The sequence below is a fragment of the Stegastes partitus genome, unplaced genomic scaffold (genome assembly GCF_000690725.1).
Source record: "Stegastes partitus isolate 25-593 unplaced genomic scaffold, Stegastes_partitus-1.0.2 Scaffold1293, whole genome shotgun sequence".
NCBI classification, from domain to species: Eukaryota; Metazoa; Chordata; class Actinopteri; family Pomacentridae; genus Stegastes; species Stegastes partitus.
In genome coordinates this window covers 24,033-36,346 of record NW_007579024.1, presented here as the reverse complement: position 1 = coordinate 36,346, position 12,314 = coordinate 24,033, and the positions used below count along the sequence as shown (strand labels likewise).

The following is a 12,314-nucleotide window of genomic DNA, read 5'->3' as shown; positions in this document are numbered from 1 at the left end:
ATGAAAAGGTAGAGTCACTGGAGATTACAAAAAGTTAAAATCATTCAAGGTTGCTTGGCTAATTTCAAACAAAATGCACGAATGGTTTGTGAAGCAACTTAAAAATACAAATTTCTGAATGTAAACAGAGAGCAGAGCTACAGAGATCCTGTCATTCATGGACCGAGTGTGGAGGTTCTAATGAAACATCATGGGATCCAGTCACCGCTAATTATTTTTGGGATTAATTGATCTGTTTACTGTCATTCAGGAGGAAAGAAAACAGAAAAATGTACAAGCTGGAATCAAAAGAACTCTTACTCAGACCAGGTAATCAATATACAGAATAGCTGACAATTGATTAATCATTGCAGCACCACTCTGCATCCCAGAGTTGCCGATATATTGATCACACCTGCCAAATAAAGGAGTGAGTGTGTGATTGTCAACTGTACCAGAGTTGAACTATCCTGACGTACGATGTGTTTGGGACTTTCAGGCTGTTATGCATTGACATTTCTAAAAAGGTGAAAAGGCCCAAGAGGCCAATGTCCAGTTCTGCTTCAATCAATATACTTATGTTGCCTTCCTTTAATCACCTCTTTCATGGGAAGCAGCATCTCTAACGCCTTACTTACTTATTTATCAAGCTAAACCCATCCTGTTTGCAGACAAAACTCAACACTGACTGCAATCGACAACAAGCTGCTTTAATGGAGAGCAATCGTTCGCTGCAGACTGACAAATGGACTGAAGCTCTGCCTGCATGACATGAACTTACTTTGGATGTTCAGTGCTTTATGAGTGAGAAAGCAAGAGATTCAACACTCCTGACTCCTGAGGAAGTTTAACATCCTGACTATTTGTGTTAGCATTAAACTCCCCGTTAAATCCTGGTGTATCAACTAAATACAAACCTGGGTCTAATAGCATCTGTTTTAACGAGCTTGAGTGGCTTTTATTGCGTGAAACAATAAACGAGAGTGCCAGAAAGTTAGAAGTATCAAAAGGACAGGACTGAAAAGTTCATTCAACACAATTCTCTCCTATGTTAATCCTGATATGATTGAAATTAACCACCAGCTGCAGCAAAATGATTATTTTATGGAACAAAAAGACACACATACAGACAGAAACCTGCATATTATGGCTCAGATATGTTCCATAATATAAGTCTGCATGTTTGCACTTTCCTTCACGAGACAGCTTGTTCCAAGAGCTGCAAACCACAACAGTGTTGCCATGGCAGATGCTGCAAACAGTGAGTGAAACCGCCTCCCAGCAGATCTCTTTTTCTGTGGTAAGACAGGTTTGTTGTAAAGATGTTGGAGAAGACCGGCTAATACGAAACTCCTCCACATTTTCTCTCTGTTTGACTGCAACGCACAGACGCCAAGTCCCAAACCCCAAGGAGTTTAGTTTCATTATAATAATCAATAATTAAAAACTGCCTCCTTTTCATCAGTGCCAGCACCACAGATGTGACCTAAGTCTACTGAGCTGTCAGCACCCCCATCCTCCTGCTCTCCACCCCCCCTCCCAGTCAGTTCCAGTAGAGGCATTCATTTTTAAAGCGACCCTGTCACTGGGATTATAAAATAGCAGGTCTCAGTGCCGGTGGTAAGGCCACTGCTGCAGGGGGTAACAATAGCAGACGCTGTCACAGACAGGGATCTGCCCAATAAGACAGTTTGCTGTTTTCAAACCCCATCAGAGGCCACCTTTCCACTGACTTGCAGACAGAGCAGCAGCTTTGATATTTACAGGACAAACAGCAAACACAAGGCGAAACATGAGGCCATGTGGGGAGAAAATTCCTGGCGGGCAGGAGGGGGGCGAACTTCATAAAACTGCTTCCTCTGGTGTCTCAAAAGCAACACAGGCGATTACAAGAGAGGCAGGGCGTGCAATTTGCAACAAGCCGGTCCACAAAACTGATGGAGGCCAACAATGTGGCAGAGCCGGGAGCCCTGCTGTGTTTATCCAACATATCAACAATGAAACAATCCAGATTATGAAACTGGGCCGCCTGCCCACAGATCAACTTTCAGAATGTGAAGTTTGGGCTTTTCCTTTCATCTCAGCATTCTTGTGATGTTCCCTGAGGGAGATATGAAGAGTCTCAATGTTCAGGAGAAAGTGGACTGTTTATGTGGTGCTGGCTGTGATAAGTCAACCTTCACTGTGTATTTATGTGCATAAAATCTGCATAAATCATCAGAAGGATGTGATGTTCTGCAGCAGGGTCTGTGGTTCTGTCATCCTGCAGAACATTAAAGGTTGTTTCTGTTACCTTTATATCTCTCCAGCACATCCTCGTACGCCTGTGCAAACTCCTTCTCCTGGTTGTGGTTGGTCGGCAGCAGCCCCGGTATGAACCCAGCCATGGTGGTTCCGTGGAGGGGGTTCTGCCTGCAGATTGTACCGCAGTGACCCGGTCCGCAGCTCCGTCTTATCCCCCCTCCGGCGTCCACAATTCAACACCCACCGAGTGTGAGAAAAACTACGAAATATGATGCATTGGCGCACAAGTACAGCTCACTTCCGAGCAGTGTATAATCCTCAGGGATACTTAGGAGAATAAAAAAAAAAAAGACAACAAAAGCCTCAAGTGAAAATGTAGGACGTTGAAGATAAATGCAGGTTACATAAACGCTATCTATCCATGCTCTCCGTCCGGGTGTGTGCGGGGACACACAGCCGCATCGCTCGGTGTCTTGTCTCCCAACAGTCCCCCTCCTCGGATATCCTCTTCCAGCCGGCGACTGCTGCTTTATGTACCCCCTCGTACGTGTGTCTACGTGAGGGTGGGAGTAGATCACCGCAGATGAGAGCGGCTCCGGTGTCTGTTTTCCGTCCGAGCTCCGAGCGCCTACCCCCGGCTGTGTCGGCGTCTTGCGGATCGAGCCTCCCCAGCTCCCAGCATGCTTCCAGCAGCCGTAATGGCCGTCTTCTATCCGAGGGCTTTGCGGTTCTTGTGGCTGTGTGTGTGTGTGTCAGTCTGCCTCTCTCTCGCCTCTCTCTCTCTCTCTCTGCCTCCGGTGCTCAGGTTTCTCGGCTCTTCCTGCGGTGGCTGCTGTCTTCCATCCCTCTCTACCGGCCACGCCAGGAAGCTCCGCCACAGGAATTTCACGAGCCGGCGGGGACGAGCTAAGCTAGCCGGTTAGCTTGTGTGGAAAATGGAGCCGGAGCGCCCCCACATGGAGGGCGAGGCTCGGTGACGGTTGAACCCATTAGCCCCGGCCAGGCTGGAGAGAGTCATGACATTGTTTTCGACTAAACTAATTCACCAAAGCTATTATTTATTTTTTTTTAAACTGCTTAAATTATAATTAACGGCTAATTTCTGTTAGCTTACATCACCGAAGCTTGTAGCTGGAGTCCAGCTGTGGCCTTCAAAAGTTAGCATTCATTACTTCTCTCTGGTTAATCCTTTTTTTTTTTTCTTTTTTTTCTTCTTCTTGTAATTCTATATTATTGTATTGATTTAAAAAAAAAAAAATCCACTCAGTTATTAGTCAAATAAACAGGCCTTTACAGGTCACTTTACTTTTTTTTTTTTTTTCTGTATATATAACTTATCTGATTTTTTTATACTTAAATCTCCTCTATTTTTCATTTTTTGCTCTTTATTTTGTACTTATTATGTATAGCACTGAAGGAGCTGCTCTTAATCTCATTGTACTTGTGTATAGTGACAATAAAGGCATTCTATTCTATTCTATTCTATTCACTTTACATTTCTATGTGGTAAAGCCTTTGTGGTGGCTTCCATCTTTATTTTGTTTGTTTTGCATTTTGTGTGGTCATTTTTTTATGTCTTTGTGGTAACTTTGCATCATTTTGTAGTCATTTAGCATCTCTTTGTGATCATTTTGCATCTTTTCTTCTTTTTTGCATCCGATTGCATCATTTTTTTTGAAGTTTAATGTCTCTTTGCAGTTGTCTCGCATCTCTCTGTGGTCATTTTGCTTCTTTTAGTTGCCATTCTGCATTATTTTTTTGATCATTTTCATCTCTTTTGGTCATTTTGTACCTCTTTGTGTCTATTTGTAGTCCTGTTATATCCCTTTGTAGCTCCTTTTCATCTCATTGTGGTCATTTGCATCTTTTTGTAGTTGTTTTGCATCTCTGCGTGGTCCTTTTGCACATGTTGCACCACATTTAGTGTCTCTTTGTAGCTGTGTGTGTCCCTCTGCAGTCATTTTCTGTGCTTTTGTAGTCAGTTGCATCTCTGTGGTGGTTTTGTGTGTCTTTATAGTCCGTTGATGTCCCTCTGTTGTCACTTTGAGTCTCTTTGGTCATTCTGTTTTAGGTCACTTTGCAGCTCTTTGCAGCAGGTTTGCATCTCTTTGTAGTCATTTTTGACACATATATATATATATCATATATTTTTCCTGCTTGCATCTGTTTGTAATTGTTTGCAAGTTTTTGTCATCACTTAAAAATGTTTTTCAAGGTTTTGCATCTCTTTATCGTCATTTTACGGCCCTCTGTGGTCATTTTGTGTCTCTTTATTGTCATTTTTTGCCCTTTTGTGCATCATATTACATGTCTTTGTAGTCGTTTTGGCTCGATCTGGTGATTTTGCATCTCTGCTTTCGTGGTTCTGCATAGTTTTGAAGTCATTTTGCATCGCTTTTGGGTTTTTTTTTAGGCAGTATGCACATCTTTTTAGTCGTTTAGTCATTTGCATCTATTTTTTGTTGTTGTTTAACTGATTTCCCAACAAGAAATGCTAATGGATGCTCTGTTCCAGGGGCACACCTTTCCCCCTGAGGCCCATGTATTCCTGTTCAGCAGTCCCTCCATACACAGTCATACGCACAAGTAGTCGCAGTTACGATGCTTTTGGCTCTGTTAGGTAATCTCTGTAATGATAACTATGTGCACTACAGTTGGAATTGGCCGTGTCTATATATAGGGACATGCTGGTGGTGGATGAGCTGAATTAATGGAGCACACTGCCATCTAAAGGGTAACCGAATCTACATCGCTGAGAGCTGTGGGGAGAAGAACTGAAATCCAAATGAAAGCTGCATTAACAGCCCTATAAACGCACAGAGCTTTAAATTAGATTCTGCATTCTTGGAACCAAAATGAAAGCAGCAGAAGAAATCACAGATCGTACAAAGCAGGAAATCTGTTCGGTTCAATTTGAAACGTGCGCACACATGCTTTGTGTGGTAATATTTAATGTTAGTCAAGTCTGTCTGAAAACACAACCATCGGTGGATAATCTCAGCATCCTGAGGTCAAAGCCTCATGGAAATGGTCCAGAGATTATGTCATTTAATCCCCCAGAGACACATAAACATAACCTTAAAGAGAAGCACAATGCCTCGTCCAGGCAGGGAAACATTTCTGTAGGTGGAAAGCAGGGTGTACAGAATGTACGAGTCGAGGCAGAGGAGCATCCAAGACGTCAGGGTGAAGTCAATATCTGATGGAAGGACAAATTAAAGATGCATGAATGGCTCCACAAGTTTCAAACCGCTGCTCACTGCTTCCGGCGTCTTCATCACTTTAATTATAAGACACACCTCACTTCATCGTAAAGGGCATCATTATTATGAAATAATGAGGTTTTAGGAACCAGAGACCACTAATTATGGGATTATTAACTGTATTTTTCCACAGTATTTACTAATAAAACATGTCTGGAAACACTGTGGTGTCACATACATGTGCAGATATACAGGTGTGTCTTGTCTTTTCTGGGCATCTTGACTTAAACCTGGTGGAAACATATTTAAAGGCTAATTCCTGTATTTTTAAATCCAGAACCTGTTTACCCATCTTTCCTTTTTTTTCATTCTTCTTGTTTGATGTAAATGAATAAGGAGGCTAAAAATGGTAGGAATCAGTTCAATACTGAGATAAAAGGCTGTAAGTGAACACAAAAAACAATCCCTAGCTGCAGCTTGTAGTTTGAATGTGCGTATTTAATGCTTTTCATGTGAATGTGCTGTTGCAACAGATGTGGCGTTAGCTTTACATCATCATTTCCAGCATCCACAGAAACATAAAGCAGAATCTCCTCCAAGATAAAACATTAAGGAGGAAGACGAAGGACAGTGTCAGCAATTAAACCGGCATGAACAGCACGTAATGTATTTATCAGATCACTGGTTCAAGGACCGAGCAGCATCTCACCCCCGTTTCCCTCCTCTTAGCCTTTAATCTGAACACATCATAAATAAACGTGGCCGTGAGGGGCAGGAAATATGACTCTGCAGGATGAAACAGAAGAACAGAGACGCCTCGGGATGAAGGAAATCATATCCAAGATGTTTATTATCTTCTGTTAAAATGAGAAAACCTTTAATTTGCAGAACGCGTTCTCAGCAACAGACCATACGCTCTAATGGTCTGACTGAAGACACCTCCAGGTGTTTAAAAAATGGCTTCATGTGTTTACAACAGTTGCATCGTTATTAAAGTTAATGAAGCCTGAATGATTAGAAGTGACTCTCCACTGGAAATACAAACAGACACGCTGGAGATACAAACACATCCACACTCACATATTCAGTTTGTGTTTCTAATAGCAGCTCATGAAAGGGAATCCAAAACCGTTCAAAATGCAAGAAAACAGGCCAGCGGATGTACGACCTCCAAACACACAGAGATAGCAGCTGGTGTGACCCTGGTCAGTCTCAAGGTCCTAGTAAAAGTTCACTGCCAGTGTTCTGCACAGCATGAACCAGACCGAGGAAAACATCTTTTAATCTGTTTAGACATGTCTTACAAGACTACAGACAAAGCAGTGTTACTCGTTTTCATGTGTAGCCCTCTAAAGCCATGTTGTCTGTAAAGAAACCACCACAATCACACCATTTACCAGAGCCAGATACCGTACAAGCTGAAAGAATTGTTGGATATTCAACTTTCTGACAGGCCTTGAACTACTCATCTGCAGACCTATCAGGATCCAAATCCATCCATCCATCCATTATCTATACACCACTTAATCCTCACTAGGGTCATGGGGGGCTGGAGTCTATCCCAGCTGACTCAGGGTGAAGGCACGCTGCACAGGGAGACTCCACACAGAAAGATGCCGGGTGTCCTCACCGGGACGCGAACCGGTCTCCTAGCTGCGAGGCAACGGTGCTAACCACCGATCCACCTTGCAGCTCTATGCTTGAAATTGTAAAATTATATCAAAATGCATATCCCCATGTGGGTACTTGGAAAACTGCTGTACATTCAAGTTTGTTTGTTTTTATTTTTGGAAAGCAAACAATCAAAGAAATGTGACAGATTTTTAAATTTTTTTTAATGATTTATGACGTTATAGCTTTATTAGTCTGCACAAAAGTCCTTCCTGAGTTCTCTCTCCTTCTAGTCATGGTTGTTCTGTTTCCATAGAGGAGCAGGACTTTATGTTGTAGTGAAAAACGAACCCACGGTGAGTAAAAATGTGAGAAACGCCCAAAAACTGCTCTGAGTTCAAAGAGTTAATGGCAAACACAGCAGGTGGTCACTGAGTGAACGCTTCACATCCCCGTCTAGTGGTGAACGACGCAAACTACACAGTCAAACTTTCTGTGTTCATCCACTTTTCATCTTAAATCACCTCCTGTTGGGAATTAAAAGTGTATTTAAGTAAACGTGAACAAAAGCAGTAAAGTGTGTGTGTGAACGTGTGCGTTGATGTGCGACAGACTCTTCCTGTTTTCTTGCATGTGTGTGTGTTGTTGTGTGTCTGCGCCGCATGCAGAGTCCAGCTGCACAACGAACGCGAGCCAAAAAGCACACAAAGTCCTCGACGCAACAGCATGACGGACACCTCGGCTGCAGACGCCACCACGCCTTCTGACTGCAGCTGCAAAACGACAAACTCCCACAAACACACTCCACTGCTCTGGATGTTTGCTGCTCGTCTACAAAAACACCCAGAAAATGACAGCAAGCATCAAACTGTGTGATCTGATTATCCACGGCTGCATTTTTGTTTGAATTACAGCCGAATAAAGCCGCTAAACGAGCAGGCGAGTGCTGGGAGATTGAATCAGATCTATTGTGAGTCTGTGCGTGACTTGGATTAGTGCGATACTTTCACTTAAGGCTCTTTGCTCAGTCTGACCTTTGCTCTGCAGTTTTGACTTTCACATGAAACAACAAACTAACTCGATCACAGCAAACAATCCCAAAGCACCGCAGTTAAAACGGAACAACATCTGAGCAAAAACAATTATGAATGCAGTTAATCACAGCAACGTCTGGAATCCAGTAAATCAGCAAAATCAAAGGAGAGCGTTTCACTGCATCTAATTTGTGGATTTAAGCTTTGATTCAAAGTCAAGCGTCTCCTTTAGATTCTGTCACATGTACTACATTGAAAATCAGTCACTCCAGCATGTGATCACGTCATTTATATCAAACTATTAGAAGTATTCAGATCCTCTACATGAGCAATTACATATACATGAAAAACCAATTAGCAGCATTATATGTGTCAGCTTTAGAGTCATAGTAGTAAACTACTTTATATCCAGTTTATATATACAGCAAATAAGGGCAAAAACATGATCAATGGGAGGAAAAAACTAAGTTCTGATAGATAAATCTGTTTCCACTTCTTCTCTAATCTTTGCTTTTTGCTAAGCTATTGGATCATTTGAACATTTATTTGAAATTCGTGAGAAGTTTCAGACATCTGAAACATGAGTCGGACTACACACTGGTTTTTAAAGGAAGCCAGAAAGAAACCACTGTTTTAATCAATATTGTAAAGCTATATAATAATATTATATTTTTATTGTGTAAAATCTTCACTTTCAGAGTAACTAAAGCTGTCAGTATATGTAGCGGAGTACAATGTGCAGTATTTCCTTCTGATATGCAACAGAGAAAGTAGCATAAAGTAGTTTATTTTAACTGTACTTTAGTCAGGGTTTTGAGTAAATGTACTCAGTTACTTTTCATCACTGCAAACATGAAATCCATCCATCATCTATACACCGTTTAATCCTCACTAGGGTCATGGGGGGCTGGAGTCTATCCCTCAGGGTGAAGGCAGGTTCACCTGGACAGGTAACCAGTCTATCACAGGGCTACACTTAGAGACAGACAACCAAGCACACTCACATTCACACCTACGGACAATTTAGAATCACCAATTAACCTCAACATGTTTTTGGAAATTGTGGGAGGAAGCTGGAGAACCTGGAGAGAACCCACGCTGCACGGGGAGAACATGCAAACTCCCCACTGGGACACGAACCAGCGGCCTTCTTGCTGCGAGGCGACGGTGCTAACCACCGAGCTACCTTGCAGCCCCAACATGAAATCTCAAAATGCTAAAATGGCAAAAGTTATCCATAATACCTCAGTGTTCACAGATAGATTTTCACATCGTAGCCCTTAGATAATGTTCTGACGTGTGACAGCCGTAAAAATACTCTAAATGTCATTCTTTTTCTCAGCCTGAAATCTTATGACTTTTCCTAAAGTGACCCAAAAATGAAAACATTTTTCATACAGGTGCTACAAATTGTGGAACACTGAGGCTGTTTCAGGTGTAATTTGATCCATACATCCATGAAGATGGATTTTACATCTAGCAGTGTGGGTCAAATCAAGGAAAATCGTGGGAATCTTGAAACTGTGAAACTGTACAGGCCATTTATTTAGACATTTTAAATAGAGCTGTAGTGTAACATTTGGTAGAGCCACTTACTATGAGAGCATTCTTCAGGGTTAACGTCACTGATTTTTCTTGTATCGTTAATTTAACAGATCAGCCACAACATTAAAACCAGTGACAGGTGATAACGTTGATCTTGTTCTGAATCAGTGTTCTGCTGGAAAACCCTGAGTTCCTAAACACAGTCTAAACACTGTTCCAGACCAAGTGGATGTTTTGGTGTCATGAGGAAGACCTTCACAACCTAGAAGGTGGTTTTAATGTTTTGGCTAATCAGTGTTCATCGTCTGTGGCTCTGAAGGACATTAAATCACATTTTTGATATAAACCCTGAGTTTAAAAAAGAGATTATGGGAAATGTAGGAATTAGAGTTATTATTATTATTATTAGAGTCAAAGCAGCAGCTAAAGATCTGGTTTCACTTGTATCTGCTGCTTCAGTTTTGACTGTTCATTTTAAACAAATGTCTCTGATGAGGTCCCAAATGTTAGTTATTTTCCTTCTTCTAAACCTCTTATTATTATTCGTTTATGAATGTATTTTAATTTGGGTAAACAAGAATCTCCACATTGATTAAACTCTATTGTGGATTGAACAGAAATTAGTTTTCAAAGGTGCAACAGAGTTCTTGCTTAATTTTAAATCAGGATTTACTCATTTTAAACCGAGATTAAACCCCATTCTGGTGGCATTTTATTACATTTTTCCTTGACGGAAAGCAGAAAGACACACTAAAAATTAGCTAAAATTTAGGACGCTGCTTTAGTTTTGATCCTTGCTTTTTTTTTAAGTTTGAAAGTTCCAAATGTAATAGTTTTGAACACAGATGGAGGCTGTCATTCCTTTTTACACACATTTATTCTGTATTCATTTATTAATTTCCTTTAATGTGGGTGAGCAAACATCTCCATGTCGAGTAAATTCCATTTAATTCTGGTTCAAACTTAAATTGACTAAATGTAGATTGTTTTGCCATGATGAGTTCTGCTTAATTGTAAACCTGGATTTACGTATTTTAAACCTAGTTTGGTTAAACTTTAATGAGAAGTAATCTCGTTATAAGCCTACCTGAGGCATTAAAGTCATCAGAGGTGGATAAGCTGTAGAGTTCACCGTGAAAGCTGATATTCTGAGTTATCAAGGAGGAAATTCAACTTCTGGTGGACTTTTATTTGACTTTTTGTCTTTTTGCATGATGGGGAACGTAGGAATGAGTGTTATTGGAGCCAAAGATCGTCTCTGCTGCTTCAATTTTGACTCTTTCAAAAATCCTCTTTTGTAAGTTTTCACATTTTATGGCCTTAAATACAAATATAGGTTTTAACTTTTTAGCACACAAACTGGTTCATCTTAAAAGTTTTTAACTCATTCTTGGTTTTTGTTTAACTTCTTCCTCTTTTTTTACCTCCTTGTACCGTTTTTTTCCTTTCTGCTTCTGTCATTCTGTCTGTCTGAATTCCTGCGTCTCTCTCCATGGTACGGATCGTTCTCAGCCTTTCTCTAAACCAAACTCGCCTGGTTGGTTCATTCCTTTAGTTTTCTCTGCTTCTGTTAATCTCTCCTTCTCTTTCTTTGACCAACCTCAGCTGCAGTTTACTCCTTCAGTTCGTTTGTGTTCTCTGCTCTTTCTTAAGTTTTCGGTGCTTCTCCTAATCCCTCTTTTTGTCCTTCTTTCTGTTTTATGACCTCCCGTCACCCTCATCTGTATTTAAAAGTCATCCTTTCTTTCTCCTCCTCTTTGAACCTTGCCCTCCTTCTCCTCCTCTGCTCGCCACCTCCCTCTCGTCTCTTTCCCGGACTCCCTTTCTTTCTTCTCTTCATTACTTTTTGAACCGACTCGATCATTCACTCCTCTGCTCTCCTTTGCAAACCTCCTCCTCTTTTCTCTCGCTCCAAATTAAAATTCTGACACTCTCTCTCTTCCACTATTAGCTTTGCCCCCCCTCCTTTATGTCCAGTGTCAGTCTCCCTCACCCCCGCCGCCATTGCTTCTCCTCGCCTTTTATAACCATGGAAACAGAGGAGACCACGTCACCATGGCAACAGGGGAATAGCCAGCACGGGCCCCGAGCCGAGGCTCCCGTTCAGCTGCCTGCAGAGAAAGAAATGTGGAAGCAGAAGCAGCAGGCGGAGCGACGGACGCCTCAGTTACATGCAGGCACAAACGTCTGGGGTCCTGATGCTCACGTGAATAAATTATCGCTGCCGCAGACTCACACAGTGAATCACACACTGAAATCTGTGTCGGCAGCGCTCCTCTTGTATCGCTGCTTTGTTGTGATGACTTAAATATCCTGTTTTTAATAATCCAGTGTCTCAATTTGCTGCATCTACACATAAATAAACCAATAAAGAATGATGCTGTCTGCATGTTTAGAGGCATCCTCAGTTACATACGTCTAAAGCACATCAGAAACATGTTTTATATTCAATGTCTTTGTCAAAAAATATGAACAAAAAATGCCACACTTTACAAAAAAGGACACAAATTTAACATTAGGTTGTTTTTTGTTTTTACGTTTTTGCACATCGTGTATATTTTACATTGCATTTTTTTAAACTTTTTTTAAAACTTAACTTTTGTTTTATATTTATTGCAAAATTTGTGTTTTTTACATTCCATATTTTTATTTTGTTTCATATTGTGTATTAATAATGCATCCTTTCTTACATTTTTGC

At 41.1% G+C, this 12,314-nt stretch overlaps 1 protein-coding gene across 2 annotated transcripts in view; it reads right to left on the bottom strand.

Moving 5' to 3' along the window:
- Positions 1-12,314, bottom strand: part of LOC103369474 (microtubule-actin cross-linking factor 1-like) — a 207,424-nt gene that overhangs the window by 171,334 nt on the left and 23,776 nt on the right. The window contains exon 1 of one of the 2 annotated variants that reach the window (XM_008298198.1): positions 2,273-3,031. The exons of the other annotated variant lie outside the window; for it this stretch is intronic. Coding sequence (XP_008296420.1) covers positions 2,273-2,366 — 94 coding nt within the window. The 5' untranslated portion in view covers positions 2,367-3,031. Of the gene's footprint in view, positions 1-2,272; positions 3,032-12,314 lie in introns of those variants that run through there. 2 annotated transcript variants of the gene reach the window in all.